We start from the raw sequence: 24,690 nt of genomic DNA on the forward strand, positions 1-24,690 counted from the left end.
ACTATAACACATGTACAGTCAGCCTGTTCTCGGGGCAGCTTGGTCAGTGGGCCAAAGCTTCAAACTATGACGCTGTAGGTACCCCTCATGCATCATTTATGAGGCTCATGTAGTAGTGTAAGGGCCCTGACACACTGACCGTGGGCCAGCATTGGGGCCATCTGTGAGCATCTGTGGCCCAGTTGTCGCGTTGTGTCCTGCAACGTCAGCACATATTAGCCCCTGTCGGCGGCTTTTTGGCCGATTGAGCGTGTTGAATCGGCGCCCATTGGTGAGAAAAGCCGCTGTGATTGGCTGTTCACCTGAGCAAATCAGTGCGATGGACGAGAAGCGGAAAAATAAAGGGAAAGCCCCCTGAGTCTGTCACTGTAGCATCCATGATTTCAGTCCTTCAGTGCAGTGGCATTTGCAATTAGACATATTCTTGTTCAGAAGCTATATTAGTTAGAGTGTTGTAAAAAAAGATGATTTTTCTTTCCCTTTTTGGAATGACGAATACAGACTACCTGGTGGTATTGAGAGGTATTAGGCACTGACAGTCCGGCTTTGTCACCGCTAGTTCTTTGATGTCAGTTTGGTGTGTCTGGGCCCTAGTGGATGGGTCAAACACAGGAGTTTCACCTCGAGAGACCAGAGTTCAAGTCTTGCATGTAACCAGAAGTTAAAGTTTATTTATTTTGAACTTACGTTGCGTGAGTTTCGTAAGTTATGTGAATTACGTAACTGAACTTACATACTGCCTATCTGTTCTTAGGTTTTTATGACTTCACAACAATGAATTAAGGCGAGGCTTTAGTTAAACTTAAAAAACATCAATGCATACTCCACGCTTCCAGCTGATGAGACTTTTTTTTACATAACCATTAAAATTCATAGTCGTACTTTAGTTTTGCAGAAGAACAAATAAAATCTGTTAGCAGAGGAAAGTAAGGATTACATTTATTTGTTTTTATTCATTAATCAATGTATGGGATCTATCTCCTTGAGTGTAAAAACAAAAAGTAAAATCTGACATATGAAAAATGTTTAATAAAGCCCCACTGGGCTGAAATGAATGGAACCGAGCTGACACGGGGGACTTGTGTGTGTGTATGTGTGCTGGCAGTGTATTTTTAACACACGCTCAGGTATCCTTCAACATGACTAATTACATGAGGGTGACCTGCACGTGGACGTGCACACATATGCACACACCTCTCCGCTGTTCTACCTCCTCCCCCCTTCACCAGCCAGCTGCTCTGTTTTGTTAACATCGGCACTTTTCAGTCCCTCACACACACACACACACACACACACACACACACACAGGCACATGCACCGGCCATATCTATTCATACAATCCATGGAGACATGCAATCCATGGAGACGATTCATGTAGCGAGAGAATAAACGAGTGCAGGAGCAGATAACGAATGAACCGGCGCCAGGCTGCTGTGTTACTGTAATGAGGCCAGGGACGGCTTTGTGCTCACCTTGTAGTTTTTTACACCTCCTCCCCTCCCTCTCCTTTTTTCTCCTCTTGTCACCTCCCCTCCCTCTCTCCCTTATGTCCCCTCGCACTGCCCCGCCTCGTCCCTGTGTCTCTCTTCTCCCTTATCTCCACCTCGTTTAAACTCTTCTTCCTTCTACTGTCCTCTACTCTTTTTTCATCTCATTCGCTCTCCTCTTCTTCTTTCTGTCTCCCACGTTCATCCTTTACTCTCGCTGTCTTCCCTTACCAGCTCTCACTGCCTCTCCTCTCTTCCCTCCTTTGCTTCTAATCTCCTCTCCTCCTTCCCTAATTCCACTCCTCTCACTTTCCCCCTTATCTGCTCTGGAGCTGTCCTCAACTTGCATCCACTCAGCTTTCCTCTACCATATCCTACCATTCCCTCCACCTTCACCTCCTCTCCTCTCCTCTCCTCTCCTCTCCTCTCCTCTCCTCTCCTCTCCTCTCCTCTCCTCTCCTCTCCTCTCCTCTCCTCTCCTCTCCTCTCCTCTCCTCTCCTCTCCTCTCCTCTCCTCTCCTCCCTAGGGGCCCTACACTATGAGTTGGCTCAGGTAGATTAATTACATGCAGTGACATGGAGGAGCTGGCCAGAGGCTTCAGTAATGAGTCTGATTACTCATCTCCAGCAGCTCCGGGCGCTCAGGGGAGGGAAGTCAGGATGGCAGGCCAGCAGAGAGGCCGCTCAGTAGGGGAGAGCAACTTTTACCTACAGGGCTCCGCCAGCACAGAGTTTTTTACCCCGGTGCCACCACTTTTAGATCAAAGCTATACCAAGAGTCAGTGACTCGTTCGATTCGATATATCAAGAAAAAAGTACCCAGGAGAAATACTTCAACCCAGAGGTGTCGGCTTCTTTAGGACCAAGCCGAACCTGACCACATATATGTTCATAGCTGTAATCAATTATTCAAACAAGCTGAAGGCGAGCAGGACAAAAAAATCCAGACATCTAATCACAAATAGACCAGAGGAATGACTAGTATGGAAGAAATCCTACATGGACGCCAAAGAGGTATCCCAGAGTGGGACTGCTGAGAGACAAAAACATAATTAAATGCAGGAAATGTGGAAAACAAGAGCGCGGATAATAAATCACAAACTGAAAAGACAGCAACAGTTTTTTAAAGGAAGATGATTTAAGGTAAAGTGTACTGCAGTCATATTACGATGCATTGCATGTCAGTATATTGGTTGAATCCTGCTTCTGTCCTCATTTTGTCCTTCTGGAGCTCCAGAGGTACATGAAGTACAAACAGTATAATCGTATCCACTTTCACACACATGGCCGGAGAAATTCTCAGAATAGAGGGCTGAAAATGAACTCTATACATGATGTGATATACAGAGAGCCACCTATCTGCTGTGTCAACACATCCTCATACCTAAAAGACTGAGTAGGTTCATTGCTGCTGACTCCCAAAATGACATACATCACCACTGCCAAAAGGACATTTGCAGCCTACTAGCAAACAGCGTGCCAGACATTTGTTGTGAAGTCGCAGTTTGGTTAGGTTTAGGCACTGACACTTTGCCTTAAATCAAGTCGATAACATAAATGTACATAACTGAAATTACATTTTGCTCTAACGTAACTTAAGTTACGTTATGTACATGATGTAAGGTAATTACATCGCTAACTTAAAATAACTCACAGTTGGCTTTTGGTTTCACAAGGGACAGGAACAGAATATGGGTGAAAGTCCTTTGTTGACCAATCCATGCATCCCGTTCTCCTGTCTTTGCAGACCTTATACTATTCTTTTTATAAGGAGTTCCTTCTTTGCTGTTGTAATAATAACTACAGCCACTAGAGGTCACCTCCTAACAATGAACATACATATTAGTCATATTTAGCTGCTTTTAAAGTTGACCAATATAGTTTTTTTGATGAAGACGAGCTGGCTGTTTTCTCTAACTGTCAGCACCTCCACATCATTCACAGTATTATGCGTACTGAATAACCTTTCATGATAAAGTCATCTGAAGCAAGTTGAAAACTGTCAAAGAAGTGAAACTATCTTCCATTGTGATAATTGCGTTTCCTGCACCGATTTAGGCTTTGAAACAAGATGGGTTTAGCATTCCCACCACTTAATAGCCATCACTGGATATTCAAACACAGGTCCTTTAAAATGTTGCCGTTTGTGAAGAAAGGTTCAAGTAGAGGTAATGGCTTCAGCAGAGTTCCATAATTAGATGTACTTTGAAGCCACAGTTATAATCATGATGTCGGAGCATCTGTCATTTTTAAAAGGTGACTGTCTAATTTTGGAACAAAGCCCCTAATTTCTGTCTCAGTCAGTCTCCTGTCCATCAAAAAAAATGTAAAGCAGGAAGATAAAATAGTAGATAATGACAGTTACCCCTGACAAAATATCCCTGCATTGTTGAAAAGAGCTTCATAGGAAGTGTTTGTGGATAATTAAAAGCTTTGTCCTCGTAAGCAGAACCCTAAGTCATGGCAAAATGCCTGCATCTTATATCAGGTGCCATCCATACTTGTAATTTCATTAGAGAAGAATTTTAAATTTCAGAGGTCAGAGCAGAGTGATTACTGGTGACTGACAAGACCAGTGTGATAAATTATTAAGTGTCAGCTCTCCTGATGTGGCTCCATTAGGCTATTTTTAGATAAAGTGTTAGCCATGCTAACAGCATTGCTTTAGGGATGGCAAGTTTGGTTGATCCCAAATTTGGTTCACATTAAAATAGCTCAGCAGTTATTGGATGAATTCATTTATTCACTCATTGTCCCCAGAGGATGAATTATATTGGCCTTGATGATCCACATTTTCTCTAACACCACAATGTGGTTAACATGTCTGGTTTTGGGTGAATGTCTTGATTATTACTGGATTAATTGCCATAAAATTTGGTAATCAGCTTTATGTCCCCGTTATGTTGAACTGTAATGAATATGGTAATGCCCACAGTGTTCATCAAGCTCCATCATCAGGTTAATATTCCAGTTTGTCATGTACAGTACTCTAGTTTAACCAAATATCCATAAACTTAATGACATTTACTTTTGATTAGTATTTACTGGCTTATTTTAGCATACTAACAGACAAAACTAAGAAGCTTAACATGGTAAACTTTACATAATGTAAGAATGCATTTAAGGAATATTACACAAGAGGGCTCGCTTTACCTTGGTCCTGACGTGCCAATAATGACAGTTAAGCTCAACTACCAGCTAAATAAAAATGTATCCATGCTGTGTGGCAAATAGCTGTCAAAATGAAACACTATGCTACTGTTATCTCTATTTCCCTGGAAATACATGAGGTCTGACTAATGAGTGGAAATCAGTAGCGTCAGTAGATTCAACGCAAACCTATTTTACTCCAGCAAGTAGGCCGACCCTTAGCAACAGTTCCTAGTCCCTGTTGAGTTAGCTTGAGCTAATGTTAATGCTTTCTGGAGATCGTGGGATTGCATGTAAGCTAACTTCACATGTATTTTTAAGCTAGTAGCACAGTGTCACAGAGATGGCAGCTGGGTTGTACTGTCAAGCTGATCTGAAGTTCTAAATGTCAAGTTGACCAATCAGATTGCTTGGTTGGAACGACTTGTATTACTTGTGTTGCTGTATTATTAAATATCAGCAGCACTGTGCTTAAGCAAAGCCTCATATAGCCGTTAGCATGCCTGTATATCTGATCCTTGTTCACTCATGTCTCTCTTTTAGAATGACAAAAATTACAAGAGGAAATTTGGATCTTCTAGAAATTATACTGAGCAAGTTCCAGGTGACACTTGTGGTTTTATTGGTAGTTTATTGGTAGCTTAGCTCGACTGAATCCGTCTTCTGCTTCACCATTTCAGTGTTAAATCGGCCTAAAAGGTGTCTTTTACAGCAAAGTGTCCAACAGAAAGGGAGTTAGACAGTGGGTGATGCTCAGTGTGACGGGGTGGCACGGTGTCGCGGTGTCACAGTGTGGTTTGTGTCGGCGATTTAAACCATGTGACAGTATGAATAAAGCATGATGTGGCGGGCAGCGAGGTGGGCAGGGACTGACAAGAGAACAAGCTCACCCAGTGTTTTGGTGACGGGAGACAAGTCGAAACCCTTAAAGTTTAATGGGGGCCACGCCGCAGAGAGGAGTAGTGTGTGGGCATGTGTGTGTGTGGGTCCTGTGGTTTCACTTGGGGCTGGAAGCTGCCATACACAGGCTTTTAAACAGTGGGACGTAATGGTGATGCTAATAAAGTCAGCAGGCTGCCTCATGTGTGATGGATCAGGGTCACACTGCACTAGTGGGAAGGGAATAAGTCCAATCAGCATCTCCTTTGTGGCAAAAGAGTGTTTTGGTTGAATCCCCGTGCTCTGGAGCTGCTGACCTCGGAGAATCCTGTGGTTTTACTGGTCTGTGTTGCTCTCAGCTTGGATCCAGACTTCCCACATTTCTTCTTCTGTGGCTGCTTACAATGTCTCCTTTTTCCTCATGTTTAGGTTCTTTTTCTTCTCCTTTTCCTCGAGGTTTTAAGCTCAACCTAAACCACCACGGATCTGAAATGTAGCTTTTCTACTTTGCAGGAATATACACACTCTTTTTTTTTTTTTCGAGGAGCCCCACGTTTTAGTCTTTTAACACCAGCTTTACTAATTCTATGTCTACAAATATGTGTTACAGCTTCACAAAAGAACTGATAAAGATTCAAAAAGTAAGTGGCAGATCAGATAATGGTTTAGACAAAAAAGAAAATACTTGTACAAGTTGTCAAGTTTCAAATTCCAGTGCTCTCACCTTGACTTCAGTGTCGTTGCAGTGACTTCTGTGACTTCTGTGTCACACATACTGAACTGGGAAAATAAGTCACCAAAAATATAATCTGAGAAACAAAACAAATTGATGTATTTTCTAAAACATAGGGTTGTTAGCTTTGTCTGCAAGCGTCTGGGGAAAAGAACAACTGTTCAACATCAGATTGTGACGTAATGTACACACGTCATCAAGCACGAGTATCTTATTTAGTCCTGGGATATATTATATCTGGTGCTGGAGACACGGTGGTGAACGAAGAGTGGGGTGAAGTTTTGACTGTATCGTGTGTGTGTGTGTGTGTGTGTGTGTGTGTGTGTGTGTGTGTGTGTGTGTGTGTGTGTGTGTGTGTGTGTCTCAGGCCCCATTGCCCATATGGGATGGTCGAGTCCCGTCTATCAAATCCAGTGTGTCAGGGAGCAAATTGGAAATGCCAATTTCACTTTACACCGCTCCGTATCTTATCTCTCCCTCACCCTCATCCCACCACTTAGCTCATGCCTAAATGAATAAGGTCCTCTCACACGTCTACCAGTGTCCGATTTCTGTCTGCTTTCACCTCTCCGACCACCTCTCCCCCTCTTCCTCCTCCACGTCTTCCTCCATTCATCCATTCCCTCCCATTTTCCTCTCGTCACGTGCCTCCATCCTCCGTCCTCCATCCTACCTCATCTCCCGTCCTCCCTTCCCGTCCCTGTCTCCATTCTTCCGTGCCCATTCAACTGTAACCCATCTGTTATTTCTCCATGTGTAGTTATGAAATATGTCTGTTTTGGTAAATATGGATTTATGCATGTGTGCATGGTCGGGCTGTATCGCTGTCTGCAATGAACAAGCCCAAGCGAATCACTATGCAAATGAAACAATATCTCATACAATTCTCAATTTGCATTGAATCCATTATAAATCAGCAATTTCTCACACACTCCTTGTCTTTCTGCTTCTCTGTCTGTCCCAGTACGACTACGAGGGCAGTGACATCAGTGACCTCCCGGTCGACCTCTCCGTGGTGTGGAATGGAATCTTTGTCATTGACAACCCGTTCAACATCCAAGGTACAACACTTTCTTTTCTCCGTGTAGCCTTCCCTCCCCGTCCTCCACGCTCATTTTCGCCGGCGCACTCAGGCATTGTTGCTCGGCAAGAATTTTGAACCAGTTCTGGTTGTTTATCCGTCTGTAATGATTTTCTGCGGAACGCAGAACGCTGTGTGCAGTTTTTCCCCTTCATAAGAAATCTGTAATTTCATTTCTGACAGCCATCAGGGAGAAGGGTGAAAGTGTACCATTTGGAAAAACACTATTCTTGTCTCGGGGATAAAAGAGGGGCAGAGGGAGTGATTGATGGATGGCGATGATAACAAACATCCAACAACAGGAATTAATAGGGATGGATGTTAGAGAGGAAGATGAACAAATGGCAAAAGCAATAGGCAGACGAGAGGATGAAGGAGGAAGAGAGATGGGTGGGTGACAGGTTGATAAATGCACCATGTAATGGCGGGGGGTAGATGAGAGTAAAGGGATTGATAAAGAAAAACAGAAAGCGACATGGAGGGATAGCATTTATTCTTTTTAATCGCTATTTGTGCACGAAGTGGAAAACAATTACCAATTCCAAATTCTTTATCAAGTGTAATATATTTGGTGGTGGAGGCTAATGATTTTAGACGTCCCATTACACAAGATAATACAAGTCTTGCTCTCAAATGTGTCATACAGTCTTTTATGCATGTCTCGAGTCAGACGAATTGACCTTTCCTGCTCTTTTCTCTTCTCTGCTATTCACCATTCACTTCAGTCTTTAGGTGACGCACGTGCACGTTTTAATCTCACATCCTTTGTGTTCCATCTGACCTCATTTTGATGAATGTCAGACACGCAGTTCATTTCGCAGATTGCTCGGAAATTAGTTGCTTATCGGTCCTGACCTAATTCTTCTGCCTGTGTCATTTTGTTTAAAATATGCTCCTTTAGGTGTTTCGGTCTGTCTGCGCTGAAAAATCCTTTTCTGGGGATTAAACATCCTGAGTTGAGCATGTGCTGAGAAGTATTGTAGCTGCCACCACAGAATAAATAATCACATTTCTGTGCAATCAGACAGATGGATCCTGAAGTGTTCTGTGATTTTGAGCAATAGATTTGATGACTTTGATCACATAAGTCCTCGACTGAGCTCTACAAGCTGATGTTTTGTGAATAATCCACTCAGTATACTCAGTATCAGTACTCCTTTAGTGAGTCAAGTAGTTGTGCACATTGCATTCTGACATGTGTGTTTAATGGATTTTTACTGTAGCTTGTATGAAATTATAGAAAATGTACTATTATTATCGGTAAAATGATGACCCTTTTAAAAATGTTATTGGGTTTTGTTCAATATTTTGTTCTCTGCAGCAGCTTGTCTTTTCAAATACCTTCGTAAGAAAGTCTAAAGACTTCATGAGGGTGTATTACTGAGGCTGTGTTTGGTGCACATTTGTCCCTTTGGTTTACACCCACTGGCTAAAGATTGTTATCCCAACTCGAACTTCAAGCACACCAGGCAGAGGTTGCTCTTGGCTCAGTCCCCTAAAACTTCTGTTCAGTTATTTGTGGTATAAGTACCAACAACTTTGTTGGTCTTGCTATCTCCCGATGCCCAAGGTGATGCCGATGTTGCAGGATGGCAATCACCCCAGCTGTCCAATGACGTGTCAGTCAATATAACTATAACTAAATATGTGTTGGGCCGATAAATGATCGGCCTGATAAATTTATTTTACCAGCTATTTATCCGTATTGGTAAAATTAAAGCTGATTAATGTAGCTGATAATACAAAGCCAAATTGCTTTCATTGATTTAACAAGAGCAGCATCTGCACATCCTGACACAGTTGGCAGCTTTAAAAGTTGGTTTGCGACCACCAATAAACACAGATAAGAGAAATATGTTGTGTTAAAACTCCACGAGTCAGCTGAAAATATATCCATATCATGCATCTGTCACTAAAAGCAATAATGTACAACTTCTAGCCACGCTAGCCGCGTTCTGTATAAATAGCAGTGACATTTGTAGGTCTTTGGTTCAGTCTTAAATATCTTCAAAACTATTGGATGGATTGTCAAGGACGTTTGTACAGATATTCATATTCCCCAGAGGATGATTTCTAAAGACTTTGTCGATTCCCTGACATGTCATCTAGCGCCATCATCAGGTCAAATGTTCTTTTTGTCCGATGCTTTGGTTTGCGAGCCAACACTTGCATCACCATCAATATGAGCATGCTAACGTGCTTAAATAAGACAATGAACATGGTAAAAATGTTGACCGCAGGCCATCAGCATGTAAGCATTGTCATGTTTACCAAACATGATGAATTATTGCTAAGCTCAGAGAATTTGAATCACAACGACTATGACTTATATGTACTTCTCTTGCTGCTATCTGATATTTCAAAGTATTAAGACTGGAGCTGTGATTCACAGACAGACACTTCATACCATTAAAAGATACAATCCGTGCTTTTGTTGTACAGCATCTCCAAATCCCCAAATTTCCCTCACTGCTCATAGTTTATGAATTGAAAAATAAACACAGTTCGCTGTTGAGTTGAAACCACTGAGCTGTGAGTTTTCATATATTGAGGATCAGTCGTGCTTTTGAATAAAAGTAATAACAGGGCTTTTGACATCAGTTCATGCTTAGGATGCGTTTTAGATACAACAGGGTTATCCTGCTAACTCTTGAAACGGGCCCTCGGGACGATGTGTGCCACGATGAGTGCTTTGCATTTGACAGCGGCGGTGTCGAGCTCTGAGAGTTTGGGAGTGTGAAATCCAATGATCTTACAGGCGATGAGCGAGTGAACTAGACGGGTACGTTCCTGTTGTTATGACAATGAGTAAGCGGTGCTCGCTGCTCCACTTCCTAGGTGGCGGGGAGTTTAAGCAGGCGGCGTGCGGCCTGCGGTGTATCCATCACGACAAGCCAACGACAGACTTCTGAAAACATGTGGTGGCGTTATGGACGAGTAATGAATCAACAACCCGATCAACCCCCTGTAGATATATTATACTTATTGTGCTAAAGCCTCACAGAAAACCTATTAGGATTATGAGTTCAATGCAATGCTGAGTGTTAAAGGTCTAAAACTCTTTATAAAACCGTCCTCGCTCGTACAAATCTCATAAAGACCTTCTCCTCCTTTTCTCCTCCTCTGTCTCTCCATCCTCCATTAATCCGTCCTCGCTCCATCCCCGTCCTTTTTCATTCTGAACCGGAGCTGCATTATCCGTCTGCAGCAGCACAGCCGCTCGGCCCCGGCCCGGCTTTGCCCCGGTGTAAAGTGGAGATGTTAATGTTAATTAAATCATTCATTTGGTTCAGATTAATTAGCGTCGCGCTACTTTTAAGCTGAGCCGTGGCTAATCAGATTAGGCCGAGCGGAGGGCCGAGGCGGGCAGATGGATACGGAAGAAGCTAGCTTTGAAGTCCGGCCGCCGTCTGTCTGCCGAGGAGGAGGAGGAGGAGGAGGAGGAGGAGGAGGAGATTCCTCTGTGCTCTGTTGCTTCTTTTTTTTTTTTTTCCCCCTCTCTGTTTTTTCATTTCAGTTCATTTCAAATCTGTTTAACTGGTGTGGCAGCAAACAAACCTGCCTGCAGGGTTTGGCATTGTTGTATCAATGATAGATAATTGTTATAGAGATTAACCGGTGACAAATGGCAGCCAAACACAAATCATAAAAACCTATCCACTTACCGCCACTTCTTTCTCTCTTGTTTGCATATGAATTTCTCTCCTCTATTTGTCTTTTCTCCACTCACACTGATCCTCTTCACATCTCTCTCTTATCCTCCCTCCACCTCTCTCCTCCTCTCTGGCTCCGGCTCTGGTTCTGTGGGCCTCGCGGGGCCTCGGCATCTTTAAATTCATAACAATTCTTGTTGCTGTTTTGTTAACAAGCGCAGCAAAAAATGTATCCTCCCCCCGCCTCCCCCGCTGCCTTTCATCTCCCTCTCCTCTCTCTTCTCAGGTGTTTGAGGTTTAAATTATTTATTTATCTATTTATTTATTCATTTTTTACTTTTAATGACTTTTTCCACTCTGCAGAGTTGAGGGAATGGTTTTTTACACAACAAATTATCAACTCCCCATTGGCGTTAGAAGACATTACCTGTCGAATTAATTTCTGTTATATCCCTGTAGGTCGCTTGTTCATCCCCCCCCCCCCCCATTTATCTGTGGAAACAGTTATTTTCTCATCGTCACAGCCTCCGAGTGGCAATAATCATCCACTGAAGGTTTTAGGTGTTACGCTGTTAATTAATATTCATTTGTGCTGTTCCTGCTCTCTGTCAGGCTAATGGACACATGCTGTATACTTTTGATTACTTTTTTTAAATACTTATTTTCACGCCACAGTTGCTTTCTTTCAAATTAGCACTTTTCAGAACTTTCTGTTCATCAGTACTATTTCTTCAGGAGGATAGAAAAAGTTTCCAAAAGAAAGTAACCATAGGCTAGTTCATGTATTTAAATCTCAGCAACAAGTTAACTGCTGTTTTAACGTGTGCTCAGAGCTATATGTCATGTCTAAAGCTGTAGCCAGCAGCTAGTTAGCTTAGCTTAGCTTAAATACTAGAGCAGGGAGAAACAGCTAGCCAGGCTCTGTCTACAGGTAATAAATAAATAAATAAAAAATAAACAGATAGCCTTAAAAAAGTCCGCCTACCAGCACTTTTAGGACTGTTAGCTCATTTTAAACAGTGAAAAATTAATATCAAATTACTTTTTAGCTGTTATGAGCTAACAAATTGAGCTGGCAATTTACAAGTGGGCTAGAGTAGTAGACTACACAATAATTTACCTTTGACTGTCGGCAACTCTGTGTCTTAGCTTTTCAGCCATGCTAATTAGCCTGCATGCTCATATAAAAACACATGCCTGAGCAAGCGCTAGGGCCCAGAGGTGGGACCGAACAATGTGGCATTAGGCTACAGCAGCATGTACAAGTGTTGTTTAACAAAGAGTGAAAGGTAAGACACGATGAGTTGTTTCATCAGTTAGCCTCTGCTCCGCTAGCTTTTGATTTTCATATAGCCTACTTGGAGTAGTTTAACATTTTTGATACATACGCTTATATGCTTCTTCCTGAGAGTTAAATGAGATGTGTATGACAGCAGCAGCTGGTTAGCTTAGCCTAGCTTACAGACTAGAAACAGGGAGAAACAGCTAGCCAGGCTCACATCGCATCCGTCTCTGTGCCCCACCCCCCCACAGCCCATCTCTACAAGTGCAGAGCGCTGCGGGACAGCTGTGGTATGTGCCTGAAGGCTGACCCCAGGTTCGAATGCGGTTGGTGCGTCCAGGACAGGAAGTGCTCCCTCAGGCAGGAGTGTACCGGCGGAGGAAATTCCCACCTCCAGATGCAGATGACTGAAAGCGGAGGATGGATGCATGCCACCTCTGGAAACAGTCGCTGCACCCACCCCAAGATCACTAAGGTAAGTGTGAGTGGAAACAGACAACGCCCGCTGCTTACTGACGACACACAATACTCCATGTATGGCTACAAAATGCCATTTTGTAGCCGTATATCCAGTATTGTGTAGTTGCTGTGTTTATGGAGTCATAAACACCATAATTGTCTCTGTTTGTGAGAGAGGTACAGTATGCCATACATTACTCTCATATCAGTGTCTGAACTACACTGGGCTTTCATAGACTCAGAATCAGGTTTATGGGGAAGTAGGTTTTCACATGCAAGAGATTTTCCTTGGACACTTACATTTAAAGTTATTTTTTTAGGTCTCTCCCACACAAATCAGACAAATAGCGCAAACACACACACACACCACCCGCTCCACTTGTTAATGGGGAACTGTTGCCAGGTAGACGGAACGAGACTGATGGCCTCTTTTCAGACAGAACAGTGTGTGATCCAAATCAGAGAGAAGTCTGTGGAGGAAATCACATGATTTTTCATGAGCCAGTTCTCAAAACATGGAGTCTGATGCTACGTTGGCAGTTGACAGACACCAGCATGAGCTGTGATCTCTTTGCTGCAGTCAGACGAGAACCGAGAAATCGGCAACGTAGCGCATTCATCTAACCCCTGGAAGCTAAACCTGTGAGTGAGTGATAACACTGAAGGCCTAATCAGTAGTTTGGACAATATAAACTCAAGGTACTATTGGTATTATTGTTGCGCCGCTGTTGCAAAGACAACTGGATTGTTTCTGTTGTCCTCAGAGTCGCAAATAACAACAAGACAGGAAAAAATGTGAGTTTGTTCAATCATTTAGTCGTTAATAGAAATGGATTGCCTGTTTACCTTCCTTCTTCTCGTGACCACGGGCCTGATAGCGAGGTTCATGGGGGGGTTAATGCAGATGGTTTCATCACACTGTGCAATCAAGATGACTTCACAACAATACTTTGAAGCGGGACACTTGTCTATTGCCAGTTTAATTATCAATAAATCAACATAGTTTACTTCATTAGACCTGTATTCATTTCACTTGTATTAATTTTTACTAATACAAAAATAAATAGTCATGCATAGCGGTACACCACCAATTGGTAATATGAACACTAACCACACAATCATTACCAAATAATTATTAAAATGAAACACTGGGGCACAGCTAAGAAGAATATGAATAAAACTGACCCGGAACCAAAATCTTCTCTGGGAAAAATATCTGATATCTTCAGCTACAGTCTAAAACCGGCTGAAAACAGCTTTCACAGCAGCAAAATTGACTTTCGTCAAATTTTGTCTTTTATTATGATGTTGACGACCAAACAGATGATACCAGATTTTGCACTTATCATGCAATTGTCCCTCTCTGTTCCCCTTTTCAAAGCAGGAGCCACTGTATTTTCTCAGTTTATTTTGAGCTCAAGGTGAAAAACATGAAGCATATTGCTCCGCTATTTCACTTCTGTGCAACAGCTCGGTATTCGTTCAGACTTTAAATGACTTGTACAAAATGTAACGTGTCAGACATTTTGAAATGTAAGAATCTACTGAAAATGATAAATACACACAATGAAGTTTGTATTGCGTCTATGCAAATATATACAGAATATACTTTCGAGCCCGCAAAGTGAAGGCAACCCAAATTACTCAACAGACGCATCACAGTTGGCAAGAAAGAGAAAAAAAACAACATTCCACATCCAAAGTCGGCAACGACCAAAAGAAACTCTTTTGATCAAATCTCTCTTCACTGTTACAGTTCTAAAATCACCTACAAAGAAAAGCAGCGCCGCCTCTTTGAGCGCCGCATCATAATCTTGTCGACTCGTGAAGAGCGTAGTGTCACCTGCGGAGATCCAACGCTGGTAAGCCTTGATAGGCCGTTGCGTCAGCTCTCCTTCTTGAAGCCCCTGTGGTCACGAAAGCCCTACGTGTCCTGAACCGAGAATGAAAGCTGCTCTATTTTAATGTGTTCTCATGTTGGGACCTTGTGCCTGCCCTTGGCACAGAAATGGTATTATTACTCACTGTTACATCAAACTGGCACTCCAGAGACAGAGGCACGTAGAGGTTTGTTTGGTTTGGATTTTTTTTTTTTTTACTGTGTTTTAGGTGTGTTCATTTTTTGTCGAGCGCTGTGGCTCTGTGATGTGTTTGGATGACTGTATGGGTCAGAATCCAGGACTAGTCGGAGAGATTTTTAGGTTCATTCATGTCTGTTTTGTTTCTTTTATATATTGTTTGCTGTTCTTTTCTTTTTACCTACTTTTCTCTCTGTCTGTACTTTCATTGTGTATTAGACGGATAAGTAAGGAAATAAAAGACAAAGGAAACATATTACTTCTATAGCTGGTTGATTGATTCTACCTCAAATGAACATTTAATGAATCAGATGATTATCTTGATATTAATGGAGTAATCTATTCCCACTTGGTCTTTTCTAGTCTCATTTGTTTTAAGAGCAGAGAGTCTCATTAAATCCTAATTTCTTGATCAAATTACTCAAGACATACAATTTTTGGTCTTTTAATTGTCTGTTTTACACTTAATAGCTTAATGTCATGGGAAAGCAGGCTTTTTATAAAAGTCTTTTGACCTTATCTCAGTATATGGGACTACTTCTCTCTTGATACGAGTCAAATCATCATTTTAAGGTCACGCAATTGGTTCAGGCAATACTTTTGGATCATGGTAGCGTGACTCTGAGGTTGTTATTCTTGTCATTGCAAAGCTGGTGATGCCACTGACATAAAGTAATGTTAATGCCTTTACTATTACTGAACAAATTAGTCTAATGAGAGACTTAGAAAATGATAGTACTGTGATGATAGAGAAGGCAGACAACATTTTCTGTTCTTGAATCTCTGTTGTTTTCCAACACCCCGAAACCTGCTGAAATATACATCTTCTGTTTGGCCCTAATGCTGTGACCATCCATGTGAATGTGTTTTTGAATGCATGCATTCACAAATTGAAAAAAAAGGACTATTTACCTGTTTATGGGCTTTGTTTGTGCATGTGTCTGGGTGTGTGTTTCTGTGCGAACACAAGGGCATGAGAAGGAGAAGGCAGAGTAAGAGTTATGTGTTTTTATATTGCGATAATACTGCGAGTGGGGGAGTGAAACAGGGAGTAATAAATGTCAATGGAGTTATGAAACCAAAAAGTATAAGAGATGTTGATATCCAGGAGATGTCTCTGTTCCCTTGACTTGAGGATTTATTTACCATTCATTTTGGATTCAGTACCAGGACACAGGTACTTATTCGCTTAACAGTCATCCTGTTGACTTCAACGGGGTAATTAAAACAATTACAGTACAATAAGTTGCCTACATCAGTTATTTTAAAAAAACTAAAACATCCAATGATGACTATAAACTAGTATGATGGGTACATTTATCCATCTAGACTGATGATAGGAACAGACCATAGATTGGATATATAGCACCAATTGCAAAGATGAGGTTACTTCATTAAATTTCGGGTTCGGTCATGTTTACTGACTGCCCTGTATGCATTCAGTGTTCATGTTAATCACATGGGTATTGCTGGAAGTGGTGGAACAAGTACTAAGTACAAGTACAATAGAGTAAGTAAAAGTCCTGCATTTAAAACCTCACTTAAAGTAATGGCATCTAAATCAAATCACCAAAATGTACTTAAAATACTATTTACTATCGTACATGTTTTTACTTGATACATTTTGCTGCTGCATTAATGTGTAGGCTGTATGTTACTGCTCTAGATGTTTAATGTTGAGTTGATTTAAACTAATTTATATACTATGGGGTATTTTAATCTGCAGCAGTGCTAAAAAGTCAGTTTTTCACGGTGTTCAGAGAACATCCTTGTTTTCAGCTTTTTGCCAATGCATTTTTATAAAGGTTTATGAAGCTTAGAAAGGAGGACAATTTTCTCAACCCATACAGATCATTTTACATTCAACACCAGTTTCCCAGATACTGTTCATTGTTCTCACTGGACAGGACGGCTATGAAAAATTGTAATCAGAAAGGTCAGACTAGTAAATCAGTTTTTTTTTTTATTTTTTTTTTTATTTTATATTTGCCTCTGAGACATATTGGTGTAGAAGTATCAAGTTGTACAAACTGGAAATACATGCAATAAAAGGAAGTACAAGCAACTCAAATATGTACTTAATGGTCCAATTTTTAAGAAAGTTAACTTTTAAGTCAAAAACTTTGAGATAATGGCCGATCTGACCTACAATCCCAAACTGTCAGTATTTGGCTGAATGAACTTTCTCACAAACTGAACCTTTGGATACGGACCTTGAGTAAATGTACTTTGTTACATTTCACCACTGCTGTAACTCCAAATGGAAAGAAAAGACTACAGCATCAGCTAGGTCTCTGTGTCAGCAGAGTTGATCCTATTGAAAACAAGAATCCTTATTATATTCTCCAAACACCTAGGATCCATTGTTAAGAAAAAAAGATATTCTCAAATTTAGTATTCCCAGGTTTTTCAAATATTTGAACATATTAAGTACATATAAGTGAACATATAAGTACACTGTTAGATCATTTGTTTGAGGCAGTATTCCCAAGAAAGGAAAAAAAAAGTGTTTCCCGTACTCCCTGTTTGCTTCGAATGCCTTCGCAGAATTCCCAAACTATTTTCTGGCCACACAAACAACTTTCCCAGTTTTTAACAGCTGCTTGCCTTCCATGGTTCATGTGCTATTGGTTACCACTCAGACCACATTAAGATTACTATGTAACAGAACACACATATGCACACGCATGCGATGTGTGCACAGGCTGGATGACAGACTACTAGGAAACCACTGCTGTAATGTTGATGATTTGATGTGGCTACTATGCGGCCAGGACTGCAATATAAAGGCCACACCACCAAAGAGCGACGCCACAGTACTTTACCTCCTGTGGATTCCTGGTCAGCGGTATTTGAAAGGGCCGGACCAAAGCAGGAAGAAAAATATGTCAGAGAGGAAAAGATTAATTGGATTTATTGCTACTTCCAAAGCTGTGGGCTCCCATAGACTACATTAATACACAGCCAAACTCTTCGCCAGCTGTAAGGTGGAAAACAATGGACTTGGTGATGGGAACTCCTGTTTTTCATCATCCATCTCAACTTCAACTGTGGTTCTGTGCAAAACTGGCTTAACTTAGGCTAACTGTACTGGCTAATATTGCCTCAGTGTTGACTGAAAGTGACCAGCAGCCAGACACCAAGTCATCAAATCCGCCCCAAAACAAAACACATGAACAAGGAATGCAGCGTCAGACTGACTTGCCATTGAGTCTGAATATCAGGCTTTTAGCTGATCAGCTCCAGGGTTTCGTGGTTAGTGGCTAGTAGCTGGCAGAGACTGTGTTATGCTAGTATGCAACCCCCAAGCATTTGCGGTCCTTGTGTCAATTGAATCCTAGATCATTTAGGCTCTCATAAGGAACAATTATAGTTGTTATCCTTTTGCAGATGTGTCCTATGGCTTCTTAGTTAGTGCTTCAATGTGGTTGTGTCATATCAAATCCCTATCCTCCCAAAACCGCCTGAGGTCTGTTTTAAACTTCAGGGCATCTGTACTTTACATTCCCCAGAGAGTGGTGGTTATGTGCTTTAATGCAGTAGTGTTGTGTCAGATCACTGCAACATGAGTCCAAAGCTGCTTGAGGTTCCATTTCCACGCTGTGGCGTCTGCTGGCATGCCCACAGGCTCAGTGAGAACTGGTTATCTTGTTATGTGGTGCCATACTTAATACTTCCAAGAGTTTCTGACGTTCCAATGGAAATCCACTCTCAGATATGATATGATATGATGATACACAACCATTACATTCTTTTAGGAGCTAGGAGGTGTAGTGGTCTGGCTCTATCTTCTGTCCCACAATGATCATATTTCAGATGCATAGCTAGAGATCACGACAGGGTTTACTAGAGGAAATGTTATTGCTTATTTAAGAATCCTTGCTCCATTTAGTATGTAAGGCATCACTGTTCAGTTAGGTGAGTTGCAACCAGCACTTTCATTTTCTCTTCAGTGCTTCCCCGCTCAAAGATTTTGAGGGATGTTGAGATTTCCTTTTCCATTTTGGGATCCATCATGATACTATAGCTACATTCAGTAAATGTGGTATCTCTAGAGATGATGTTTATGATTAGTATAGCTTCCACCTAAAACGTTAGACAGGACCAGAAAACCTTATTTTGTATATGAATATTGTAGCTGACATTGTATCTTCAAATCCTGTCAATGCCCACGCCATACTAATGAAGCTACAAAACTACATGTGAAAGTACAAAACCACATTTATGAATTAAAGAGATGTGGTCTGTTGACAACTAAGGAGATGGTGTTTTCCCTGTTTCTCTGTCATTACCCGGCCTCTATAGATCACAAATGTACTGTTTTTGTTGTTAGAATTAGGGCACAAGCCAAATGGGCCACTGCTCCAATTGGCCATATTCTGGCCCAACTGGGTTTTAATCCATACTCCAATAACGAGAGGTGAATGTCCACCCTAACACTGACTTTAAACCAAGCATAAACCCACCGGGACGTCACCCATTGGTTTGTGGACTAGAAGCCTTGAGTTTGGCATTATGGCTGTCGCCATTTTTAAAATGGTAGTTCTCAAACCAATGGGCCACTGCTGTGATTAGCTTTTTTTTTTCGCCCAATTAGGTTTTAATCCACACTTCAGTAATGAGAGGTTTAGGTCCAGCCAAGCATCAACAACAACAAAGTTAACACCATGCTGTATTGATAAGACTTGAAACTAGCAACTGATACCATAAGCCCAGTAAGAAACTGTTTACTGTGGTAATAAATCAAGTGAGAAGTAGGGTCATTTTCTCATAAGCTTACATACAGTTGGGCTTCCTTTTTGAAACCAGTGGAGTTGCACCCAGTTGGCCATTAGAAAGAATGGAGGTTTCAGGCACTTCTTCAGTGGCCTCACTTCTCAGACCTGGAGGCTTTGTCCAGATTTCATGCTGTCAGTGGTTTAAACAATTTGTACAATGTGCATTATAAGCTGTACCATGTGTGCAAGGGAATCTACACTTCTCTCTGAAATGTGCTTCACACTGGTCATGAAAATATTTCAGCATCAAAACTGTTCCAATATAAAGTATGTTTATAGTAAGCATTACATTCCCTCGGGCATTTTTGCCACAGCCTGGTGACTATTGTGTGCGTTCATGGTGTGATAGTATATGTTCCCATACTCTTCACTGGCCCCCTTTTAGTGCCCCCCTCAGATGATGGTGGTAATCCCTTTTAACAGCACTCTTCCCTCTCTTTCTCTGTTGCCTGTCTGTCTGTGGCTCTGCCAGTGTTTATATCCCAGGGCTTGGTGGCAGGCTGATATTGTGTTTTGTGGTATCATAGCTTCATTCTTCCAAAACCATCTGAAACCCCATTTCCACGCCCTGACATCTGTTGTCCATATCGTACCCTAGAGCTTGATGGCTACTCACTCTGGTCAGTGTTTACCAGCTATTGTGTTTGTGGAACCAAAGTGCTGAGGCTCTACTGGCGCCTGAGGTTCCAATGTGAGTCTGCTTCCAAATAGTAGGGAGCATTATTACTGGCCACACTGCTCTCGCTTTTGGTCTCTTGATTCACTTCAGTTACTGTGTTGTTTTGGAGCCTGTTTTCTATTGTGGCAAATCAGGTACATGTTACCAAAAACAAACACATGGCATTTCATATATTTATGATTATTTCGTGACAGTTTTACCTCGTACAGTAGCTAATATTGCCTGATTGGAGCTGAGTGGCTGTTGTTGAAGGACTGTCTTTTTGTCACAGACTGTCCATCCATGTGTGTATTATCTGTTCTCGCATGATGCTGCCAAAGGTATTGTGTTTTTGTTCCTTACATGCAAGAGCTTCCAAAATGGGCTTTGTCTGGCAGTCTGTTGTGCTATTATTTGGTGGCTTGCTGGCTAAGATAAATGTTTAATTTATTTGAAAGAATCATTTGGGACTCGATATATTCAATTATTGGTATTTTTATGTTATTGTAGCATCTTTTAAATTATTCTGATGGCTTAAGTTTTATTTGTAGAAATATGAGATGATCCTGGACATAATCTCATCCGCTGGGAGTTGCCAAGTATTCAAATTCTACTCATAGAGGCTTTAACTTTTGTTTTTATGCCTCCGCGCTGACAATATCTGTGTCCAGAGGCATTATGTTTTCGGGTTGTTCCATCCATCCGTCTGTTTGTCCCATTCTTATGATCGACATATCTCAGGAACGTCGAGAGGGAATCACATTTGGCACAAACATCCACGTGGACACATTGATGAACTAATTAGATTCTGGTGGTCAAAGGTCAAAGGTCACAGTTACCTCATGACATCACATTCTTGCGATAGCCTTGTCACAGGAACATCTTGAGGAAACTTGGCACAAACTTACCACTTGGACTCAAGAATGACCTGATTAGAAATCTGTGGTCAAAGGTCAAGGACCTCACAAAGTTTGGCCCTTACACAACGATTCATATGAATTCAAAGGTCAACTTCACTGTGTCATGATAATGTTCTGGCCAGTATTCAGTGATATTACGGAGGCGTACAATTGGAGGCTGTAACTCTAGTTTTATATGAAGCACTGAGCTTGTTACTACTGGCTTTGGGGCAAAAGCTCAATTCAGTCTTTCAATTTCAATTAAATCTTTTACATTTAAAGTTCAAATTTGATTGTTTTCATTTATACTTTGCCATTTTCCACTTTTCCATTCTAATGTTCTGTTTTAATTTTCTCCATTTTCCCCATTAATTGTATTATACTGTAACATTACACCCCATATGTTTGTCCGTACATTAGACTAAAGGTTGCATATGAAAACTCTGGACCATCTGGATACCTTTTTTGTGGAGAAAGTCAATGGGCATTGCTCTTCTCTTTATCAGTGACTACTAATGAGGTGCCCTTGAGCAAGGCATTTAGCCTCCAGCTGCTCCACTGACACATTAGCCAACAGTGTGGCCTTTGGTTCTGAAGCAGGGTGCAGAAAAGTGTTTGGATCTCAGCTGACTCTCTTTGCACAAAAGTTTGAATCTCATGTTTTCTGGCAAGACAAATCGGTCATTCCGCAAACTAGTCCACACTGTTGAAATCACCATTTGTCAAAGTCTGTTGTCTGTGGTTTAATAATAGCACTTTGCCTCCATACTGTCGGCCGCCTGAGTTTGCATTTCCACACTGTGCTGTCTGCTCAGCCAAGCACTGCAGGAGAACAGGGCAATGGACAGATTACACATAATTACCTCATGATGCTTGTTAGGGATTAGGTGTGTGTGTGTGTGTGTGTGTGTGTGCACGCCAGTGCTGTAATGTGTGTGTGCGTGTTTGTGACAGCCACCGTCCATCAGTCACCATATTTGTTTTGTCACACCACACCTGTCCCCGTTACGCGCCATAATCTGGCTAGATAAATCACATTATGGTTCGGCGGCGCGACTGAGCGTTACACCGCCACAGCCCCGCCGACGAAGCCAAGCCGCCGTAATAAGTTTCAATTAAACCCCCGAGATTACGCCGGTTCGGTCCTGTATGTCAGCGCGAGTTGTTTTTGCACCCTCTCTTTATCTCATTTTCATTGTTTTTCAATGCCAAGAGGGTGATTTTTCTTCATTAAAACTTGAATCACCTGATATGGGCAATTCCATATGGTGTGTGTGCCTGTTTGTGTAGGCCAGTGGCTGTCTGTTTTGACTGTTTTCATGCTTGTCCATGCCTGTTTCTGTAGAATTGTCCATGCTATGACATATTTGGAGACTATTTTCCGACAGCAAATGAAACTGTCGATACATTTTGTGTCCAAAGTGTGTTTCTTTATGTGTCAGCAATGTACAAAATATTGAACAGTGTCTTTGTTTCGTCTCTTTTCCGTACCCTCTTCTACTGTTTTTCTATCTCCTCTCCTCTTCCATCCATTCTGACCTCTGTCCTCCACCTCTTGTTGATCCAGTTGTTCCCTGAGACTGGGCCTCGCCAAGGGGGAACCAGGGTGACCATCCTGGGGGAGAACCTCGGTCTGCAGTTCAGAGACATCCAGATGGGCGTCAGGCTGGGCAAGGTGCCCTGCGTGCCTGTTGAGGAGGAGTATGTGAGCGCAGAGAGGTACGTCAATACACACCAGTACTCAAACACACACCAACATGCACGTAAAATACATTATCTGTGAAAACTTCAGAGGTTTACGCTCATAAAGCTTAAAAACACAGATGAATGCATTTGCAGACACATGCAGACAGCAATTGTCTCTCACAAACACACACACTCGCAGATCTGAGGACACACACCAAAGGCAGCAGCAACCAGCTCCTCTCTCATCCCGACCAATCAAACAACAGAAAAAATGTCAACCAGAAAACATCTTTCTCGTGTGCAGGTGCCCATGCAGCCTTTTCCGGCAGCTGAAAAGACAGTGACATCAGAGTATTTTTTTTTTTTTTTGTCTGTAAATTCCATCTGTTGTTCCCCTCCATTACTCCCTACATATGCTCTTCCCTTTATTTCTCTCATCCCTCCATCCTGACATTTACTCCTCTGCGGGGTCCTACACGGCTGAGGAATTGAGTTCACGCAGATCAAACAATCCCTCCGTAGTGCAGTTAGTTGGGAAATGAAGCATGTTGAGATAGAGGGCATCTCTATTCAAATATTACACACACATGAGTTATTTAACACATTGTTCCTGACACCCCCGCACCAATTTAAACAGGATGTGTTTTTTATATTTCCCTCATCCCTCCTAGTCTTTGTGGTTTCTTTATTCTGTCTGTTGCCACTCCTGAAACACGGACTGAAATGTATTGTGTCAGGTATTTTGGTTTGTAAAATGCATACAAAGCCTTCTGTAGTCATGTGATTGAAAGCTCATTTAGTACACACTACAGCAACTGAAGGTAAATCTCATGTGGCTGTGATACTGTAGTATTGTGTGTCCTTGCTTTTGCTGTTGATATTATGGTATTGTTTGGTACATTGTGAGGTACAGTTTGTAGCTGCATTTGATGTCAGAGATTTGGTGGTAGGTGTTAGATTTCTCTGCAACTGTTACTGCAAATTATAAGAAGCAGAGTTGAAAAAAGTTCAGATAAAAATGAGAAAGATTTACTAGAACATCAACAAGCCGACCCTGACCTTCTACTCTCTCTTGGGAAGTATGGGTGCTGGGGGGAGCTGCACCACCTAAAACAGGCATTATAAAAACCATCAGTTATTTAAGAAGTGTGATGCAGACTCGCAGAGAGAGAGAGAGAGAGAGAGAGGGTGCTCATGTGGACGAAGTGAGAGTAAGAGGTGAGAGAAGTGTCCACAGGATATAAAAACTTTCTTTGGTTATGAGGCCTTAAGTTGCTCAACTATTCTCAGTGGCAAACAGGAAGATCCACAACATATACTCTCATGTCCTCTATGAAACATCTACTGTATATCCTCACTGTGCTGCATTACTATAAACTATGAGGCTACTTTGGTGATCCAGTCTCAAGTAGAGAGCTCAAAGTCATTTCATACCTGGAATTAATATTTGTCTCAGGAGACCACTGGTGATCTGATCTCACTGGCACAAACGGAGTCAGTGATTTTTACACATGAAAGAAAAAGCTTAAAGAAAAACATTTGCAAGATTTTCAATAAGGCCCAAATAATTAAGAATTTGTCACTGATGTGTCCCTGCTCCCCTTTTCTCTGTTAATCCCTTTAACTTTCCCTCTACAGAATAGTGTGTCTGCTGAACGACGCTACCAGCTACAGGGTCCAGGAAGCTCAGGTTGAGGTGTGTGTGAGAGACTGCGTCAACGACTACAGAGCCCTGTCGCCCAGGCCGTTCACTTTTGTGGTAAGGACCATTAAAGGGATCTTTAATCGACAAGGACCATGATGACTCAAAAAATGATGATGTTCCTCTTGATTTTTTCTTTTTATATGCATGAGAATGACGCCTCTG

The 24,690-nt window shown here is 41.7% G+C and overlaps 1 protein-coding gene across 1 annotated transcript in view; it reads left to right on the forward strand.

Moving 5' to 3' along the window:
* LOC140999798 (plexin-A1-like) overlaps positions 1–24,690 on the forward strand; it is a 255,076-nt gene that overhangs the window by 161,112 nt on the left and 69,274 nt on the right. Inside the window, exons 10-13 of the mRNA XM_073470337.1 lie at positions 7,214–7,310; positions 12,517–12,740; positions 22,705–22,856; positions 24,462–24,582. Coding sequence (XP_073326438.1) covers positions 7,214–7,310; positions 12,517–12,740; positions 22,705–22,856; positions 24,462–24,582 — 594 coding nt within the window. The remainder of the gene's footprint in view (positions 1–7,213; positions 7,311–12,516; positions 12,741–22,704; positions 22,857–24,461; positions 24,583–24,690) is intronic.

This window comes from Pagrus major, chromosome 7 (assembly GCF_040436345.1).
Source record: "Pagrus major chromosome 7, Pma_NU_1.0".
Taxonomy (NCBI): domain Eukaryota; kingdom Metazoa; phylum Chordata; class Actinopteri; order Spariformes; family Sparidae; genus Pagrus; species Pagrus major.